The sequence below is a fragment of the Mytilus trossulus genome, chromosome 10 (genome assembly GCF_036588685.1).
Source record: "Mytilus trossulus isolate FHL-02 chromosome 10, PNRI_Mtr1.1.1.hap1, whole genome shotgun sequence".
In the NCBI taxonomy this organism is placed as follows: Eukaryota; Metazoa; Mollusca; class Bivalvia; order Mytilida; family Mytilidae; genus Mytilus; species Mytilus trossulus.
Genome location: NC_086382.1, coordinates 34,692,227 through 34,715,372, shown reverse-complemented (window position 1 = coordinate 34,715,372; position 23,146 = coordinate 34,692,227). Strand labels below are relative to the sequence as shown.

Below are 23,146 nucleotides of genomic sequence, written 5' to 3'. Positions count from 1 at the left end.
CTATTTAATCACAATCCAAATTAAGGGCTGAATCCAGCTTGAATGTTGTGTCCATACTTGCCCCAACCGTTCAGGGTTCAACCTCTGCGGTCGTATAAAGCTACGCCCTGCGGATCATCTGGTTTCATTTACAATACTTCAAAGTTAAATTTCACAAAGTATAAGAAAATTCTGTCATTTTTTTTCTATACCCCTGAACTACCTTAAGTTACAGTGTAAAAAAAATATTAGGTCAATGTCAGAAAATATAAACTTTTTTTTTAATCCGCACAAAACTGGAGAAGGGCTTGGTAGATCCTCGACCTTCCCCAGTTTCTTAGCCTGATACAAACAAGTTTTAATTTTTCTAACATTGACCTTATATTGTATATTTATTTACGCAGATAAGTTTATTTTAGAAATTTCATGACAATTCTTATCTTATCTATAGGAAGACCGTTCTGTCTTTGTATTAAGATCAGAAGTATGTTTTTATTTGTTAAAATTGCAGTATGTAAGTATACTTTCTGTAAACATAGCTTTACATCTGTGCACTTTTGTTTGTTAGTTTTTACAGAAAATGAGAAAAAGCATATCACCAAAAATTCAAAATTTAAAAAAAACACCAGTTAAAAAATCGCATTATTTGTTTGTTTTTGTTTTGCTTTTTTGCAATTTTGTTTGTATTTTTTATAAAAAAAAAAAAAAAAGAAGAGCATACTAGGCAAAATCAAAAAGTCAAATAAAAACAGACAGCATCACAGATCACAGTCAGAAAGAACACGACAAAAATTTATTGAATATGACAGTTATGGTCCAATCGTTTTTTATGTGTTTTGTTATTTGATTTTGCCATGTGATTATGGACTTTCCGAATTTAGTTTCCTCCAAGTTCAGTAAAAAAAAAAATTTACTTTTAACGAAACATGTAATAGCAAACTAAAACATGAGTTACAAGAACGCCCCCAAATCGGAATTCGGGTACTCCGGAAGGCAGATAAAAATTAGATGAGAGATATAACTGTATAAGATGAAAGTGAGTGTTAATTAATAAAACTTCATAGTAGACATGAGGTGAATATATATTTTCTTTGGTAGTAGATATAACAAGATTTGGTAGTCCTTGTAAAAAGAAAGTCCTATATAAATTTCGAAGTGTCTGTTTTGATATTTCAGATGTTTCCATACTGTTCCTACATTATAGCTGCCTCTCAGAAGGTTTGTACAATTACTGATGAGTAATTAAAATCTGTTTTATATTGTAACTGGTTTATAAGCATCTTAAATAACAAAAGTTTTTTTTATTATATACTTAGTAGTAAATACAGATAAATTGTATGTGTAATACAGTCATTGGCAAGCGTGCTGTATCAGCCACCCGTGATGATATCGATATCAGCACGGTTACAAAAGCTTTATTACACCTTTAATCTGTATGACGTCACGTCATCGATTGCAGTCACTGTTACAAAGGTTTTCAAATCCCTAATCTGTATGACGTCATTTCAAACCTCCTTATCTGTATGACGTCATGTCACATAAAAACATCTACTTGAGGTATAGATCTATGTATATAATAAAGTGTATATGATATGGCTTTTTCAATATCACACACCGTATCAACCCTCAACCAATATAATCCCTTGAGCAGAGCTCTTGTGATTATATTGGTGTCTCGGGCTGATACGGATGCGATATTGAAAAAGCATGGTCATATGATATTCTCTATATATCGCATGAGCCTTTTTTGCATCCGTAAAGCAGCATTTATAAACCAATTTGCTATACGTGTTTGATTCTCAATAATCATTCTTTAGTGTACAGCTTTGAAAATGGTATCATGCTCCAATTTTTACAAATCTTAAACAGTTGAACACCGTAACATTCGTCCATTCAAAGAGCCTAGATAGTTTTATGGGATATTTCGTCTCGTTGCAGGAGCTTGTGGTCTCGATCACCTGCTGGTGAAACCAAACAGCGGAAAATTTACTTTTTGTCCTGTTCAGATCTGTGTAAAAAATACTAACTATATAAAATAGAAGATGTGGTATGATTGCCAATGAGACAACTATCCACAAAAGATCAAAATGACAACGTGACAAACATTAACAATTATAGGTCACCGTACGGCCTTTAACAATGAGCAAAGCCCATACCGCATATAGTCAGCTATAAAAGGCCCCGATAAGACAATGTAAAATAATTCAAGCGAGAAAACTAACGGCCTTACTTATGTAAAAAACATGAACGAAAAACAAATATGTAACACAAAAACAAACGACAACCACTGAATTACAGGCTCCTGACTTTGAACAGGCACATACATAAATAATGTGGCGGGGTTAAACATGTTAGCGGGATATACAATTTATTTATGTATGTTTTAAGTCCTATATACAAAGTATGTGCAAATAACTACCGATAAATTATCATCATTTGATTGCAAGAGGAGACTCCAATCTAATGCATCTGTAATTGTGAACAAAGATATGAAAAAAGTGAAATAACCAAAAATATCAGAAATATAGATGTGCATATTAAAGTTAAGCTCCTATTATGTATATATATACTGACCCAAAACAGTTTAGCAACAAAAATGTGAAATTTTATTTAAATACAAAATCATAACAGCATATAATTTTAATTATGACAAAATGGAATTATGATATGTCAGAAACAACATGAATGTTTAACACTCACATTAATAATAATTTTCCTTGTATGGAGCGCGGGAGGGTCAAAATGCAGAAATTTGTATAGTGTTTTTCAAAATCAGTATATCAGCCATACCCTAAGTGCACCAATGAAGGATTGGTAGGCACACTAGCAGCTGCCCTTAGTCAAAGCACTACTCTTGTGGCCGGAAAAAACTTGTCACATGTTGACGAAAAGCGAATGAAGCGCTCCTCCCTTGACAATAGTTTTTTTTTATCTAAGAGATATCGACATATCATGTGCAGTTGCAATTTGTCGATATATGTTCGTTAGTCTCTAAACTGTAGCCTTATGCACATTAAATCGAACCATGATGTCAGCAACACTCTTTCCGGAATAAACCATTCCAAGAGCTTTCTGACGGTCATTTTTGAGGAGGCCTGGTTGATGCCCCATGCATTTTTTTCAAAGGTGTATGTGTTTTTCTTACCAATAGTGCGTTTCTGAACGTTAAGGAAAAAGAATTTTTTAATGTCGTTTTGAAAATACAGGTATAGAAGGTAAAACATCAATTACACGTTCAAAGCTGAAATGGCGCGAAATCAATCACCAGGAAAAAAGTATGACTGTTTTGAATTACAGGTAAAACTAAGAATTATATCAATCATGTTTAATTATATTTTTTCCCAGAAACAATAAAAATAACATTAAACAAAAAAGTGTTGCTAAACCTTTTTGGCTCAGTATATTTCATTACTAGTGGTATATAATCACTAATTTGGGTTCAGTCAGAACGAACATACAAAAAGATAGTATATGAATTAAACAAAGTAGTTCCTTCGCATAGCTGTAACATTGTCGTTAAGTAATTTGAGTAATGATGGAATCAAATGAATGATTTAGAACTTGGGGTCACTGTAGGTCCAGTTTGATTTTTTTTTAAATTACAAAAGGGATTTCAAAGTAGGAGTGTAAATTTTCTGTGTTGTTGAAATCAGAAAACCCTATTTCTGTCCTACCAAACTTTCGGGAACCAGTGCAAACTTCTATGCAGTTTAAGGTGTGTTAAAATTTTCCGCACTAGTCCAGATAGGGTCAAGTTTTGACATGAAATTACTTTCACAATATTTGAAATATGATATAATTGCAGGATTTAACAAATTAACAACGGAGCTATGAAAAAACAATATTTGTATTTCTAGAAAAACAAATAATTCATTAATAAGAATATGTTGACTGAATTATATTGCAGGGTCACCATGTGTGGACAAGTCTCTGACATGCAAAAATACAATTTTTCAATCGTTTGTGTGCCCAGATAAAGAACTTCAAAAGACTTGTATGAAATCTTGTGGATTGTGCTGTAAGATATCTTAAAATATTTGAAAAAAATGAGATATATGTCGATGAGTAAATGACTGAAAACTTTTAAAAACAAAAAAAACTTTCTATCATTTTTGACAATGAAAGTGCAGTCTATATATATAAATATATATATTTCGTCTAAATAACAGCCCAATAATGCTAAATCTGTAAATTACCGAAGCATTTATTTGTTCTTCCCTGCATTGATTCGAAATCATTTTACTGAGATATCGTGGCAACAAATCGGCTTGCACTATTCCCGACCCTCGACCACCTAGGCTCGTCAAAAATCAAGCTTTTGTTGGCCGGTTATTACCTTTTCTCGTTATTTTTTTTTTTTTGGCGTCGTAACGTTAACACTAATTGAGGATCTATATATACATGTATTATATCTTTTTTGTTTTCCAATGGTACACTAAAAAAATAATATGGACTTTTATAATATTAATTGTATATTATGTGGTTTACTCAATTACGTTTCAAATCCCTTCTCAAATATAGAAAATGAAACATAGTCCTTTTGGTTAAAAGGTCATTTTTTTTTAAATGAAAATACACACAACCATTCGTTACCTCTTCTGCTGTTTAAGTTTGGGTTATTTTATGCACTTTCATTTTGAACAACAATGTAACAAGTTACTGTGATCATTACCTTCATGATGAGAAAAAACAACTTAACAAAGTGACAAGTAATGTGAGAATCGCAAATAAAGTATATTTTACAAAGATAAACACATGTATGAGTAACATTCATCATAGAACTCATGTTTTTACACTGTGCTTCTTATTTACAGTTTATTCAATTCAAATTCTTCGTTTAATAAAGGCAACAGTGGTATATCGCTTTTCAAAAGTCTTACATCAATTGAGAGATTCAAATCCAGGTTAAGAATTAAAAACGAGTTAACACATCAACTATAAGAGGGAAACAAGTAAAAGCTTTTCCAAAACACTCTTAGCTGATGAAAGTGGTATGAGTTTGCAAAATTGTAAAAGGCAATTTATCGGAATTTACCAATTTTTGGGGATAATGTATCAACTCTGGAATGGTAGAGGTGATGTATTACTCGTGTCTTGATTATTTGTATCTCTTTATCTTTTTTTTTTCTAGACATATATGTTGGTTTTTACTTTTTCTTTGGTTGTTTGTTAACTTCTTTGTGTTAGAAAAATATGGCTTTCGTAAGAGTGTTTTTCGTTCATAATTTTTAGGCATATTTTTTGGCTAATAAGATGTATTCACAACTATTCTATTTAGATTCAAATTCAGATTAAATATTCTATTAAAGTTTCATCACTTATATAACATTATAGATTCCAATACACATATATCATATTAGACTTGAGAGGATTAAACACTTAATTTTTCATTGTTATGATGTCAATTGTAGAAGACCGTAGGTTGAACTTTAGAAGTACTAGTAAATTGTTTTGTTTGTTGTTTAATTGGGTTGCTGTCAATACCCACCATTTTTTCTTAAAAATTTCCTGTACCATGTCAGGAAAATGGCCATTGTTACATTATTATTCGTTTCTGAGTTTGATACATTTTAATATTGTGTTTTTGTTGTGTCGTAGTTCTCCTCTAATATTTGATGTGTTTCCCTGAGTTTTAGTTTGTAACCTGGATTGATTTTGTTCTCAATCGATTTATGAATTTTAAACAGCGGTAAACTACTGTTGCTTTTATTTACCAATATTTCATAGCTCCTTTAAAATTGTTCATAGAAATTAGGCATTGCTGAAATATGATGTGGTCATTTTATAAATTTCCTGTTTACAAAACTTTGAATTTTTCGAAAAACTAAGGATTTTCTTATCCCAGGCAAAGATTACCTTAGATGTAGTTGGCACAACTTTTTGGAATTCTGGATCCTCAATGCTCTTCAACTTTGTACTTGTTTGGCTTTATAAATATTTTGATATGAGCGTCACTGATGAGTCTTATGTAGACGAAACGCGCATCTGGCGTACTAAATTATAATCCTGGTACCTTTGATAACTAATAACATACATGTATAAATGCTTTCATCGTCTGAGGGTAGTTTGATATTCTTCTTATATATAATATTTCCCTTTCGATTTGATTGGTCTTCCAGTTCTTCATCGTCAGTAGTTTTCATAGGCAGATTTAGCCAACGTTTAACCCAGCCCAAGCATTACCATAAAGACTGGTTTGGGGTGCGGGGAGCGAATGTCATAATCATATGAAGGGAGAGGTAGGGATAAGACGCTTGAATAGATCTTTATTTTATGCTTCATGATATTTGATGAGGTCGAGAAATTTAGGCGATATTTAAGTCAAGGTTGAAGATTGAATCTGAAACTAATCAGATGCCGATACCTTTTTTAACAAATGCATTTAATATCACTGTCGTTAATGCTTTTCATATTTGTCAAACAATGTATCCCCTTTGATGAAATAGCGTAACCGTGCAAGATAGCTATGTGCAGACATACTAACTGTAAAAGTAAACATTGATCTTTAGGGTATTTTCCTTTAACCAAAGACACACAATTGAGAATGGAAATAGGGAATGTGTCAAAGAGACAACATCCCGACACATATATGTCTCGGTTTTTACCATGAAAAGGCTGCATCTCCTTTTCCGAGATAAAAATTCCCGTTCAAATTAATATTAATCAAAAAATAATTGAATTTGATATAGTATTTTTGTTTGTTTGTTGCTTTTGGATTATCATACTAATTAATATAGATATTTATAATTTAGGCCAAGAAAAGCACGATGTTATCATACATATGCTTTAGTGTATAAGATATACGTAACAATGAGCGACTGGATAGAATATTTAATAATCACATGTGTGTTTACAAGATTTGAGGAGCTTTGGCAATTCATATTTAATTTTACTTTTGTTAATCGATATGCATGATTGGTAACCAGGCAAAGTTAGAGAGTTCAATTCCGACACTTTACAGGATTAAAAGACATTTACTAGGCTTCGGATTATCCCAACCAATCAACAATCGTTAGTTATGATAGAGCTGGGAACAGTATATATTATGCTGGATAGAGTCAGCAATATCTTCCAATTAGATAGTAAGAAGCATTCAGCCCACATACTGTCTATCGTTCAATTCTTAACATCGTCTCCGCGGAGACGATAACAAAGGAAGAACAGAAACACGAAAGTGAAACAATTACAAACGCCAATGCAAAAAACATCAAAACGAACTATTTGATAACAACTGCAATATTTCTGACTTGCTGTAGGACATTTTAAGAAAAATATGGTGGGTTGAACCTGGTTTTATGGCTAGCCAAAGTTATTGCTGACATGAACATATAAAAAAATTACCGTTAAAGTGACAAAATTTCATAACAGTAAAACAGTACAAATAAAAGTTGTATTTAATAAATATCTGTAACAGTTATTCTTTATTCTGCAATTAATCAGCACAAAAAAAAAGAAGTCCTTTCACATTTTTTCAACTTTAATCTTAGAATATTTCTATAGTAACCCTGATATTTTTTAATGCTTACAGACTGTGATCCGAATCCTTGTGTTCATGGGACCTGCACAAGCAGTATACAGGGATACAGTTGTTCTTGTAATGATGATTATACTGGATCTTTATGTGACAGACTAAAATGTATGATAGCTTTATTATTTTCCAAATAAGTAGATTAAGTTATTACTAAGCTTAATTTATAGATAGTTATGACAGACGTTTTAGCTTATTACATGATCTTAAACGAACAAAAATAATAATATAGAAATGTGTCGTCTTATGTGATTTCTCTACTAAAAAACATATAAATACCATATGACAATAACTGTGTATCTGTGAAGATAAGTTGATTTATCCATTTGTATATTTCTAGACGAATTAGGACTTAATTAATTGATTCGTTTATTTTGAATAGAGATAAACCTATCTATTAGGGTTTTTTTTATTTGGTGTACTTAAACTAAGCCGTATGATACTTAAATTAAAAATAAAATGGGGTTTTTTTTTTCATGAAAGGCGAAGTTTTACTATAAAACCCATATGTATCGACTTTTAATACAAAAACCTTTATTGTCTTTTATCTTTTTCTATTTTTTAATGTACATGTGTACTGCTTTTAAATCATTGTTTTATATGACTTGCATATTGTATCGAGTCTATCTGTCGATTAAGTCTACCTCTGAACAAAGGATTCATCATAGAATATCAAACCAAGCCATATATTAAAATAAAACCTTTCACATGTCTAAATAATTTTCAACTACCAAAGTTGCCCTATTGATAATTTACTGATAGTGTATGCCCTCTGAAAATTAAATTACGGTTTGACACCATGATATAAGAGTTTTCATCTTGAAATCATTTTTTTAATTAAGACCACTTCACCACCTAGGACTAATTAAAGACGACCTTCGGTGGCCAGGTGTTACTTTTCTTCGTCAGTTATTATCTAGCGTCGTAAAACTGTACATGACATATAAGGCATGAAGATAGAATATAACAGATGAGTTGAATTTTCTATTGTGGAGGATCTTACAAATGAATGTAGGATGCAGTATATTATTATTATTTCTGAACCGGTGACAACTCTATGACAGATTTTATCCATCGAATAGCCAGTGATGGTAATCAAAGGCTGAAAACACATTCTGTATATATATTTACATGTATATGTAACAATGCTATTTCAAACGTATAACGCAATATTATTCAGAACCTTGTAGGGACTGATTTTTCTTATGCAGATGTTGTATTTCTTTTGCAGTTACTTTTCCTTATCACAACCCCCAATGGAAGTGGAGAGACTGTTGTATGTATAGTTTTATAGCTTATCCATTTATTTAGCTAGTTTTGTTAGTTCGAGGGGCTATTTGAACGAAAGATTTAGATAATCAGCATTCTTCCTACAACTGTTACTGAATTACTGGCTCCTTACTTTGAATAGCTTTGAAATGCAGAATGTAGTGATTTCAAGTCTGAGAACATCATGACAAAATTTGCAATTGAAGAGTTTTAGTATCGAACAATAAATGTTCAGAACTATATAAAAATACATTTTAATCTATTTCTATGTTTATGGATGACCAATGCAATTGTAGCATCAGATAATACAATAATCAGATATCAAATTACAGTTTTACATTAATCACCTCTACAAAGTATTTTAACCTAAGTTGAGTACAAGTTTTATTATTTTATCCAATTTCTTAATTTGCCAATCCAAAAAGAACAAAATGCAATGGCTGCGAAATGCGCATTCCAATGTATGAATAGGACACCACAAGGCATGTTCTGATAAAAGCGATACTCAACTACTGTGCAGTTTCATTATTCACATTAAAAAAAAAAAAAAAACTCGCAACATTTATTAATTAACAAAAGTTTAAGGCAAATATTTAAAACATTGAGATAACATATCATTGCTAGGAAACAATATTTGTTAATAAGGAGTTCTGTCAGTCACAATCCATGGACAAAACCAACCAAAGAATAGATAAATACACTTGGGAAAAGAGAGATTTAAGTGCTCACTTTTTTCTAAACAAATAATAAGTTCTTTATTACACTCCTGTTGTAAAATTCTTATTTTGCGCATTTCATTGGTCCAATTTCATATAGCCATTTATTTGTGTCTACGAATTCAAACAATCGGCCTTCTTGTAGGCGCCGTTGCATAGGTAAAATTAAATATCCTACTTAACATTGTGGTATTTTCAAGTTTCGCTCGTATCGGTCTTAAGTTTCATATGTTTTTAACATAATTTGTGTTGCAAGATCTTCTGTTGTCTTTAATTTCTTGTATATCAAACCATTATTTCATATCTTAAATTGATTTGTTGCAAAATCGTAAACTGCTGGTAGGGTGTATTAATCGTCATATAAGTTTTATCTATTACCTTACTGCAACTATGTATTACTTTAAATTTACTATGCTTTACGATTAATATTAGGCTTATAAATGAGTAATACCATATCTCAATATTTATCCCAATAACAGCTGATCCAGCTACACGTGTGGTACATATTGAAAATTTTGATGTGACACCTAAACCTATACGTATACCAGGAAATATCTCCGTAACTATCAACAGTCATATTGCTCACAAACTTCTAGCTGATAGTCATTACAGACTTAATGTTACAATGGATAAGAAAATTTTAGGCAATTACCATCAGGTTCCATGTAATGATTATGTCGGATCATGGTAAATATAACTTGGCATAGTTCACATCAAAGGTATTTTTCATGTTCTGTGTATAATTTAAACATTAATAACGATTGAAAATAGTCATTTGAGTCATTCGATTTTTCACCAAACATGGTTCTCATCGTGCTGCGTAAATACCAATATGCATTTTACCAATGCGCATTTAGATTCAAGAATTATTTGGATATCTTGACAGTTGGCGTGCAACAACCAACAATCAAGCATTGCAATGGTCTAAACAAAAAGTTAAACCAATCCTACATTTAAACAAGCTGAAACAAAACAAGACCGTATAAAAATTCAAAAACAACTAACAAATAGAAACTTGTGTGTTTTGCTTTTGGAAATACCAAATTGATCCCAGATATTCAAGAGGTAGCGTAATCCTTTTGTTATATTCTTAGTATATAAAAAAAAACGCTTAAAAAAATTAGCTAATCAATAAAAAAATGTGTTGCTGATGTTCAAAAGAAGATAATACACAAACAGAACATTGTTCTCGAGAAAAGAACTAAAATGATCTTCATATAAAGTACGAAAGTCTTTCTAAAATAAGGAACTTGTGTTCTCAATTGAAATTGCACGCGCATATCTATCTATTACACACTGATATTTACATGAAACAAAACACACTGATATTTTCATGAAAGCGGTGCTTTGCTTGCATTGTTTTCTTTCATTGACACATTCCCCGTTTCCATTATCTATGATTTTGTTTAATTAATTCATCACCATCATTATTTACAGTGTGTACGACGACTTATGTGATAACATGCAAGAATATTTTAAAACTCACTCCTGTCCAAAAATAGTCACGGACCATGGACTTACATGCGGATGTCCAGTTGATGATATCTCACTTTTTATGAACAGTTTACCTGCTCGACTAAATTCGATTTCACCTAGGTTTTATTTCATTGCCAATGTAAGTTTTCATATGTGCAGTCTCTTAAGGATGTTCGCTTGTCCGATTTTCGGAATCCTCTTGTTTTATCGATTTGAATGCCTTAAAAGATTGTTCATTGACCCCATTTAATTTTAATCAATCTTTAACATGTATAAATATTAGCCATCTGTAAAAGTCTTATAAAATCTTTGTTATTTTTTAATAGTTTTTGAAAACTTAAAATTGACAATGATAAAGCTATGAAATATCAAGAAAGAACATTTTCCCGAAAAAAATGCAATGCCTAATATCTCGAAAATAAGCACATTGACCTATATTTATTTTTTGGTTCTTTTATGTATCCCCTATCAATATATACTAGTTTTTATAAAAAGCTTGTTATTTTGAAACTGAGTAGCAAACTTCCCTAAACTATCAGATGTTTATGCAATCTTTCCATAAATAAAAGTAACAAGAAATTAATGTCATCTATTCTAAACTTCTAGGGTGCAGCATGAAAAAAGTGACATCAATATAATACTTCGATGACCAGTCTTCATTTTTTTATCATGTGTTTTGTGACTATTGTGTTCCTTGTCCTTTTTGGTAATCTTTTTATGGTATTGTCTGTTCGTTTCTGACTGATGAGTTTGATACTTTCTTTTAGTCTTATTCCGTCTCTCTAGTTTAAACGTAAAAAGATAAACAAAAATTAAAAGTGTCTGATGGATTTAATTTGCTTGGATCATTTTGAATATTTGAACATGATTTTGAAGAAGGGGGGACGGGCCCCCTAAATTCGCCTCTGCCCCGATCCCCCTTTAACGAATGTTCATAATATACAGATAAGCGCTAAAATTATTCATGTGTCATTAAAATTAATAGAGAACAAACAAAAAAAAGGATTTTTGTGGAAAAAGGAGGAGCCGGGCAATAAAAACAATTATCCTGTCCCAAATTACCTATGACTTTTGATACCTTTTCTGAAATTCTCAAGTCACTTAATGTTTTACAAAAAAAGAAGATGTGGTATGAATGCCAATGAGACAGCTCTCCACAAGAGACCAAAATGACACCGAAATTAATATTTAAAGGTCACCTTACGGCCTTCAACAATAAGCAAAAGCTGATACTGCATAGTCTGATATAAAAGGCCCCGAAATGACAATGTAAAACAATTCAAATGAGAAAACTTACAGCCTTATTTATGTACAAAAAATGAACGAAAAACAAATATCACTGAACCACTGAATTACAGGCTCCTGACTGGAATGTTCATAATACATGTACACTAAATGTATGTTCATAATGAAATTAATAGAAAACAAAAAAATGGGAATTTTGGAAATAAAGGAGGAGGGTCCCCAAGTACCTATGAATTTTGATACTTTTCCTGAAATTCTCAAGTCATTTATGAGCCGTGTTTCTATTGATAAAGATTTGAACGAGTGATGAACTTTCTCCAGCTGTTTAAGATTTAAATGTGTGTAACGGTACAGATTAGATCTGTCATAGATACAGAATTAGAACGACTGATGAAGTATAGCAAATTGCCACCTAAGTTAAAGTAATCAAATCAATTAAGAATGACTAATATTTATTATATATAATTACACAGGCTTGTATTCAAGACATAATATATATACAAAAGTAATAAAAAACATAATATAATAAAAAATACAAAATATAAAATTGGCGTTACGGGCAACATGCTAGCAATTGATATGTATTTAAAAAATAAAAAATAAAATACATATCTCAATTAAATTCACATTATTCGAGCATCTATCGCGGCACTTGCACTTGACGACAGAGTGTAGATGTGGTACCGTGACTTCAAATAACTTTCACCATATACTTTAAGGAGAAAGTCACGAGTCACTTTAGTATACATCAAACAGAAACATAACTCGTAGAGTATTGAATGAAACCTCAAACAATGTGAACCTAATAGCAAAGCGAGCCTTTTAAAAGAGAGTATTTACAAGAGCTCGAAGCATAATTCAAAGAACAATATGTTACTTCAAAATACCTCTCTACGAGTGACATGTTGAGCGCTGGCCCATCCCATGTCAAACATATGTAACTCAAGTATACCCACTCTTTTAGTTTATTTAATTAATTTTAATACCTGCATGTTGAGCGCTGGCCCAGCCCATGCTTAGAGGGTATATGGGCTCACTTTGCAACCTGAGACGGATAACCTCGAGTGAAAAAACCATTTGCACACTAAAACATGTATCCAAAAGAACTGTCAAATGGACAAACAAATGATTCGTTCACCCGACGAGAGGGCTGCCTAGTTATCCATTTTATTCAGGGCTGCCTGAGAACTCAGATAATAATTTTGTGACAAGTAAAGAATGGATGAAATTCATTATTACATTGCCCGAACGAATTGCTGCACATGTTACCAAAGCACAAACCACAATCTCGGAGGTGAAAGGGGCGGATGGAGGGTAAATAATTACAAATAAAAATATTACATAAAATAAACATGTGTATCTAATCCATATAAAAATTACAACTGCAACTTAACTAAATTTCTAATGTACCCTAGACAAGTAAGGGAGGAGTTACTTAAGATTGACATGCCTTATATCAAACAAGATAGACTATTAACATTGCGGTCAGACAATTCCCAGACTTCCATAAATAAGTCAAGATAAGAGATAAAGTAAACAAATGGCATCTGCAAGGAAATAAACACTTACATAAACTTTAATTAATGAACATCAATACGCATTAAATCTTTTACAAAATTCTTCCTACAACACTTTACATCCTTTTAAATACGCTCTGAATGCCCGCGATTTCGCGGGTTTGTTCTAGTGTATATATAAAGGTAGAAGCCCTGTGTGCCTGTTGTACCAATGTATATCATATATTTATTTAGAACATACTCACCCCTTCTCGTCCAATGAAAAGTCAGTTTTTTGCCCTCTACTTTTGTTAGTACATGGTTTTTCATGCACTATGAAATGCTATACATGAATGACTTTTCATTGTCAGTTAATTATGAAAGTGAACTCTTAACACCTGCACTAATGAAGTGTACAACCACCTGAGGCATTTTCCCTCCGAAAACAGCCTACTGATTAAAGAGCAAACATTAAAACAAATTATTTTGAATTTTGCAAATTTTCATAAATTTTCTAATGGTAAACATAATATATAAACCAGGCATTTTTTTTTCTTTCAAGAAAACAATTTCAGACTGCTGATATGTAAAGCAAAGGAATTTTTTTGTATGGAGAAACACAATACATATTAAGTTATCAATAAAAAAAAGTAAGCATTTAACGTTGAATACGTCTGAATTTAAATACTTATACAGAGTTTTATATTTATAAAAAAAAATCAAATTTTTAAAAAGGGGATTTATATAACATTGTGTTGCTTTTTTAAAATAAAAAAATCTCAAACTTTATTAATATTAAATTTTACCTGAAGCAGAAGAAAAACAATTTATCCATTCGGTCCTCACAAACTATGTCAGTGCTATTTCACTCCATCCATTGAAATGATTACCTATGTTTTACATTTGGTTCATTAAAGAATGTGAACTCTTTTAAAGGTTTGAATATTACAATGGGAAAGGCTAATTTTGTAAGGTCACTCCAAAGTGTGAATATGTTCTAAATTGGTCTGACAATACTTGGTCATGTTTTATGAAGATTTAAGCGGCTTGGGCTTAAATCTTCATAAAACATGACCAAGTATTGTTTAACCTATAATTATATAATATAGAATTGACATTTAAATCGTAACATATTGTTAGCCCAGAGGTTTCGTCGATTTGTTGATGTCAGTAACACGTCATGGATTCATGGACGGGTTCGAATCTTAGTGAAAGCATATAGAAATCACATAAATTAAAGGTAAGTTTTAAAAAAAAATCCATTAGTGAACAGAAATCAGTTAATTAATGAAATTAGGCACACAAAGGAAACAAAAGAATCTAAGATGATGAGCTCATTTCAGCTACAGATTTAGGAAGCGTTGATTCTGGAAAAAGAATCCACGGTAAATGAATAGGCTGGCGTCACCTCAATGGTTTAAATACATAAAAAAGTAAAGAGCTACACCATAAGTAGTCTTTATTCTTTTATAAATAGATATATTTCTTATTACATCTACAAAACTCTTTTCATGTCAAATGCTATTTATATTCAGGTGGTAAAGAAATCCTTTTTCTGTCCCATTTTGAAAAATTTCTTTGTTATTGTAGGGTGATTTTAGAGTGAGGGTAGAATTGTTACATGGTGGTTCTATGATCGGATGCCTATACGTAGAATGGACTATAACTGTTCCTTGCCATGGATTTTTGTGTGGTTAAGATTAATAAACTTTACTGGAATTTGTGACTACTGTTTTTAAAATTTTTGGGCTGGTAGATAAACCTTAGCACTCATAAGTGCATATTCAGGACGTAGGCATTTGAATTTATTACCCTCTAACAGCTGAATAGTCGCGACAAATTGTAAGATTTTGGAAATACCAATATATATTAACTGAAATTACTTTTTTAAAGTTTATTCGTCAGGGAGTAAAATATAAGTCACTTTGAAACGAGAAAACATAGTATTTAAAGCTAAAGATTGTTTAAATCTTCCTTTGCCGAATACCTTTTCATAGCATTGTTATACAACGTCGTTTGTGCTTTACGTCCATGTTTTATTATCACGTTTTTTACATAGAAAAGTAACCACAATCTTTCTCCAATTAAGTAGTCTACATCCGGCAATTAACTCCATCTCCTCATTCTCTTGCAACTTCTTGCGTTACAAAGTACTATCGATCGTTATAAGTAACAATATGAAAATCGGCGTGTCAATTATGGATGCTGTCATAAAAGATTCCTACTCATGAATGATATGAACACGATTACAATTTATATTAAAAAAAAATTGAAACCAACACGTTTGATAATTTCATGCGTCCAAAGCGCTTTTTTATCTATATAAGATACGGATTTTTGTGTTTTTGCAAATGGCCAAAGACACAATACCAATGGCGTCGATCACTACAGGTGCAGTGACCGCAAGATACATAGATGCATAGAGTAAGTTTCCTGCAAATAACATGCGCACAATTAACGTGGAATTAGCTTCACAGTGAATTTGCAATTTATACGTTTACTTCCAACATATTCTATTTCAAAACAAAACAAAGTTTCTCTTATATTATTCCGCTTCCTTTTCAAAAGAAACAGGAAATAACTACTAACAAATAGTATTCTTAAATGACGGTGGGTGTTGCCAGGACTTTGTCTAAACCTTCTCGTCGCTATTCTGACCAATAAAGAAGATGCTTTAAAACAAATCGCTTTGAATCAGCTAAAACTATTGGAAATAAAGCTGCCCATTAGAAAGGTTTTATATTGAACTGGAACGGAATTGTTCCTATCGTACGTTTTCGAACAAGGGATTGATTATTTCACACAAGCTTGAAATGCTTCCTGCTCTCTTTTATGTCGCAAGTACAGTTTTTACTTTATTCACGATTTCTCTTGAATAAATGTTCATTTAGACTACTGCAATAAATTCGAAGTCTGGCTTAAAGTATGTTTTTCCCCTTTTTTCACTAACAAAATCATGTATTTTTTAGCTCACCTCGCCTGAAGGTCCAAATGAGCTTTTCTCATCACTTTGCGTCCGTCATCCGTCGTCGTCGTCGTCTTCGTCCGGCGTTGTCTGTTTACTTTTACAAAAACTTCTCTAAAACTACGGTTTCAAATTTAACCGAACTTGGCCACAATCATCATTGGAATATCTTTTTTAAAAAATGTGTCTGTTGACTCGGCCAGCCACCAAGATGGCCGCCATGGCTAAAAATAGAACATAGGGGTAAAATGTAGATTTTGGCTTATAACTCTGAAACCAAAGCATTGAGAGCAAATCTGACATGGACGGAAAAAACTGTTTATCAAGTCAAGATCTGCCCTGAAATTTTCAGATGAATCAGACAACCGGTTGTTGGGTTGCCACCCCTGAATTGGTAATTCTAAGGAAATTTTGCCGTTTTGGGGTTATTATCTTGAATATTATTATAGATAGAGATAAACTGTAGACAGCAATAATGTTCAGCAAAGTAAGATCTACAATTAAGTCAACAACACCAAAATGGTCAGTAGATCTCTTAAGGAGTTATTGCCCTTTATAGTCAATTTTACCAATTTTTCTGAAATTTTTGTAATCTATTACAATAATCTTCTCCTCTGAAACTACTAAGACAAATGTAACCAAACTTTTCCACAGTCAATATACGAGTATCTAGTTTAAACATGTTTCCGATAACCCTGCCCGTGAACCGTGATGGCAGACATGGCTTAAAGTAGTATATAGGGTAAAATGCAGTTTTTGGTTTATTTTTTTCTGAAACTGAAGCATTTAGACCAATTCTGACTTTTGGAAAACATGTTCGTGAGATTTCGATATATCTGCCCTGAAATTTTCAGACAATTCCGACAACCAGTTGTTAGGTTGCTACCCCTGAGTTAGTAATTTTACAAAAATTTTGCTGTTTTTGTTTTGCTATTATCTTTGATATAATACTATTAATTATAATTTTATCCTTATTTTACATGATTTCCGAAGCATCAGAAAAAACGGGTGAGCGACACATGCTCTTTAGAGCCTCTAGTTATAAATTTGATTAGATTAACGTATAAGAATGTTAAGTGTAAACTTAAACGAACTTAATCTGATAACTTCCGGAAAAGCATTCCAGGATCGAATGGATGATTGAAGTAAAGATTTCTGATAAAATGCTGTTCTCGTTTATATATTGCATGTCATTAGTGGTCTAGTGGCAAAGTTATGAAAATAACTATCAAATTCAACCTATTTTGCTTCTAGCCGTAACATTGCTTAAGATCAGTTGCAACTTGTAAACAGTATAATCTAGATTCGTTTGGAATGTTAGAAATGATAAAATTGAGATCAATATGTATAAGAGATTTTCCTGGAGGGGGCTTACAAGTGATTAATCTGAAGTCTTAAATAATGTCAATGCATGTAAAATGGATTTTTAAAGAATAATTCAATCAGAAAATGCTAACTGGTCTGTGTTGCCTAAATTAGACATGAAAACGTTTGGCACTTTTTTTCAATATAAGTATAGGCGATTGAATAACTTAATCAAATGATATGAAACCATACACTACTATTCTATCAAGAACTACCAAAATCTCGGATAGATTTTAAAATGAAATAATAATCCAATTATTTAGGACCAGACGTTTTAAAGAACATTTTAATTAATTAACCGACAAATGAATTTATGTTGTTCTATTTAACCACTGTCCAATGTAAGGCAAAGCTAGGTTTCCCGCTATAATGATTAACCCCGCTACATTCTGTACAAATGTGTCTGTACCAAGTCATTAGCATGTACTTCAGTGGTTGACTTTTTTTTATTTGTTACATAAGGCCTTTCGTTTTTTCGCTTACATTCTTTAACATTTGTCATTTTGGAGCCTTTTATAGCTGACTCTGCGTTATGGGCTTTGCTTATTGATGAAGGCCGTACGGTGACCTATATTTGTTAATTTCTAGGTCATTTTGGTCTATCGTGGAGAGATGTCTCATTGGCAATCATACCACATCTTCTTTTTTATAATATCAATGATTTTCATATCAACACTGAAGTGTTGACTACTGGGCTAGTAATACCCTCAAGATTGAAGCGTCTATTACTCAATTTATTTCACTTGACTGGGTGGAGTTTAACCGGTTTGCTCATAATAAACCAGTCCATCTATAGATAGGTATTTTAGAATAAACTCATCAATGAAGTGTCCAGTCATTCTTTTGTAAATTACTTTCATAACACTGATAGGTGATATGAAATCAGTTATAATTATAACGGCAATCATCCTTATCACACACATCTTCAAATAGACTGTCCGTATGCAAATTAAAACGTAAGCTCCACCCGATCAGTTGAAAGAACATTGGTAATACCAGCAGCGGCATCAATCCAGTTGTTTTTTAAACATAAACAAATGTATACGTGATTTTAGTAATATGCACCAGACGCGCATTATAAGACGTAGCAATGAAGTTCGTTTCAAAACCGTTCTTTTGCCACATGCAATATAAAGGGTATTAAAAACCGAAAATTCTCAAACAAATTGTACCAAATAGGGCTTAGGTGGAAGTCCTTAGTGATTGTAACATTTCATCATCCCATTAACAGTAATTTTACAAAACAATTCAAAAACCAATTAGATGAATTTCTTTTTGAATTTTCAATATTTCATGAAAGAAATCACAGTGTGAAAGTGTGGAGTTTCCATTCACACAAGGGTAGTAGATATCACACCTTCCAATCCGTTCATTTTTGAAGATACCATTTGATCGACCGGAGCAGTCGACACCATATCCAACTCCCCAATAAGATGATGGTATTTAATATAAGTCCCTGTATTTGCCGTGGTGAGGTGCTATATTGGTTGTACAGGGATTTGGTCCACCATAAATATTTCTTTCGTCTCGACATTCAAAATATATCTCTCCAGGTGGCGAAACATATTTATACCCCCGCTTTAAAAAGGGGTATACTGTTTTACCTCTGTCTGTCCTTCCGTCAGTCCGTCAGTCCGTCAGTCCGTCAGTCAGTCAGTCAGTCCGTCCGTCACATGAATATTTTTCGTCGCATTTTTCTCAGGAACTACAGTACAAGGATTTCTGAAATTTGATTTCAGGGTTTATCTAAGTCAGCTATACCGTGTGATGCGTTTTCAGATTGATCACTTGACAACTTCCTGTTTACCGAACACTTGTATGATTTTACACATGATAGCCAAGTTGTAAATTTTCGTCACATTTGTCTCAGGAACTACAATACAAGGATTTCTGAAATTTGGTTTCATAATTTATATAAGTCAGTGTGATGTGTTTTTAGATTCATCACTCGACAACTTCCTGTTTACCGAACACTTGCATATTTTTACACTATTAATATTATCCACTTGCGGCGGGGGTATCATCAGTGAGCGGTAGCTCGCAGTTTCACTTGTTATTTCTGTATATCCCGTCTGTGAATTCAACACAGTTAGGTGTGAAATTAATACAGTCTTTACAAGCTCCGAGACCATTATAGCTTACCGCGAGGTAGTCACTTACATTGACAAAGATATTAGTTTATCATCTGTTAGTAACAGCCAGACCATGACGTTTTAAAGTGTTGTACTAAAATTTATTGCATATCCATTCACAGAGGGAAATTCTGCCTTATTTTAAATTATAAGTTTCGTTTTCTATCTTTGATTTTTATATTATCAATTTAATGAACATGTTCGGTTGTCATTGAAGAGTTGCTTTGACCTTTTAGATTAAAAGAGTTTGAGTGTTGCTCTTGAACATAATAATGAATAGGTATAAAAGGAAAATCATAATTTCCGAACTGACACTGGTAGATTTTGAAAATAACTCTTTATATATCAATGTAAATTGTGTGTTTCCGATGCACTTTTCTTGATTATTCTTCGTAGTGATTGCTAAAACCAAATATTTAAAAGCCAATGATACCTTAAATTGTTGTGTTGTTAAATAAAAATAGATGCAAATATCAAATTTTCCTTGGCGAATTGAAACTTTCGTTCTATATAATGACAAGGGAATAAGAGGGGAGTTTTGTATTTTTGTTATTCTACCTTTTTACTGAAAAATGGAAAGATACTATACGAAAAACACAAGAAGTTCAATGTATACCTATTTGTAAGTCTGTTCATATGAATATGCGTTACAATTTATTTGTGTTTATGTCTATATAATTAAAAAATGAGTTAACGATGATATTGTTGTAGTGTAATTGTTGTAAGTGTTGTAGCCAACGGCCACTCACGCATATCCCTCTGTCATTCACTCACGCAATCTCTCTCAATCCCACGCACAAATTGGTCAATTGTTTACTCTGACAATCCCTTTCATTCCAACATGCAAAATCCGTGTATCATTCCCTAACGCAAATCCCTCTCTAATTCACTAACGCAAATCCCTCTCTCATTACCAACTCAAACCATCTCTCATCTAGAATCTGTACAAGGACAAATACAGGAATGGCTAGTTCATAACACTTTCGTGAAACGATTTTAATTCTTCGGTTTAACTACATGTATGCAATTTAAATATATTTGAATAGGTATAGAAGAAAATAATGCTTGAATTTGTCTTTTCTTAATCGGGATGCAAATTTGTGTTTTTTTATGAAATTTCTGATTTCCAATGATATATTTTATCAATAATATAGTTATATTTATCAAAGTTGTACAATTATCGATGGAAGTTTGTTTTGTTTGGTAAGGTATACGTGTGCATGCTATTTATAGATAGGTCTGTTTGATTGGACATATAAGGAATGTGGATAGCATTTCATGCACGGGTGGTTTTAAGGTAGTTCAAGTCATTCGAGTCATTGCAGTCAAGTGTTCCAGAGTCTTTTTCTAAATAAATAATTATAAAAAATTATTTATTTACAGGTTGATAGTTCAGGATGGGTTGCAAATATTGATGTGCTAGTCAGAGACAGACAATTAAATTTTCATAATACTCATTGGTATTAAATGAATTACGTGTATATTATTATCTGAATAAAATGCACTTGACTTTTGCAAGTGGCTACTTCCAATTGAGAGTTTTGTATTATATTGATAAATGCTTTATGTTTTCGGTTGAGGTTACGAATTAGAACATAACAAACATTATTGTATCTATCAGTTAAGTATACGGTAACTAAAAAAAATTTAAAATATCAAACTCAAACCACTATTTTCGTCTGGATAAATATGCCATTCCATTTTGATTTACGCAATAAGATAAAAAAAAAAAATGTATCTTCAGTATCAAAATACGCCCAAATTCGACTAGGATACAAAATCGTATATACAGAAGTGTGTATCCTATATAAGCCAAATGTCCAATAATATTTTGTTTTCCTTATTGACAAGTTATATTTTAACAAACGGGGAAACATCATTAGTATTGCTCATGAGGAAAAGTCATTATTAGGGTTTATATGTTCGTACCATTCTATAAAACTATGACCTTCTTTTTTTTTGGCTTTATAAATATTTTGATTATGTAGACGAAACGCGCGTATGGCGTACTAAATTATAATCCTGGTACCTTTGATAATTACATTTTCCCGCGTTTCAACGAATAGCGGGAAACATTTGTATTAACGATGCGTATGAATTTTCTAATTACTGTGCTTATCCAGTGACCTTTGGGGTACCACAGTAGCAATGACCAAAACAGTTTACCAAATTGCAGTTAGATTTCTACTCCAACTAACTGATCAACTGGTAAAATATTTTAGCAGGTTGCTCAAGTGAAATGTTGTTAGTATGAAGTGAGTGCTGTTAAATAAAAAGTAATACTTACCATCCAGAACCAGTTAGTTGATACCTTTGTCAATCTTTTCTAACAAAAATAATACCTTACTATAGTATGAGTCACTGAATAAAAAGGTCTAATTTTTACATGGAAACTTCTATCATAGATAAATATTATAAATGAATTATTCAGTGACTCATACTATAGTAAGATATTATTTTTGTTAGGAAAGATTGACATAGGTATCAACTAACTGGTTCTGGATGGTAAGTATTACTTTTTATTTTACAGCACTCACTTCATACTAACAACATTTCACTTGAGCAATCTGCTAAATTATTTTACCAGTTAATCAGTTAGTTGGAGTAGCAACCTAACTGCAATTTGGTAAACTGTTTTGGTCATTGCTATTGTGATACCACAAAGGTCACTGGATAAGCACTGTAAGTCACGTGAAAATATTTCGAAAGCCTTCACTTTCTACCCAACAGTCGTAGTGTCAAGATGAACACCGGGTTAGATTCCCCGATTCGGGAAGCCATTGCAAACGAGGTAAAAAGTGTCATCGCTAGTTCTCAGCAGGACATGTTGAACAATATGAGCGCAATGATGGACTCAAGATTGAATCGTTTACAATCCAACATTCAACAGTCTCAGTTTGATATTTCCAACGCACAGATCAACAAAATAGGGGAAAGTGTATCAGACAATTACAAGTTTCAAAGGAAAGGGAATA

General features: G+C 32.2%; 1 protein-coding gene across 1 annotated transcript; it reads left to right on the top strand.

Annotated features, from left to right (window-relative positions):
* The first annotated feature begins 424 nt into the window (after positions 1–424).
* Positions 425–15,528, top strand: LOC134686192 (ganglioside GM2 activator-like). Its single transcript, XM_063545866.1, has 8 exons — positions 425–493; positions 1,156–1,197; positions 3,887–3,997; positions 7,508–7,615; positions 8,739–8,783; positions 9,972–10,179; positions 10,930–11,107; positions 15,300–15,528. Exons 1-8 carry the CDS (start codon positions 466–468, stop codon positions 15,405–15,407), a joined length of 828 nt encoding a protein of 275 aa, XP_063401936.1. The 5' UTR covers positions 425–465; the 3' UTR covers positions 15,408–15,528.
* The last annotated feature ends 7,618 nt before the right edge of the window (positions 15,529–23,146 follow it).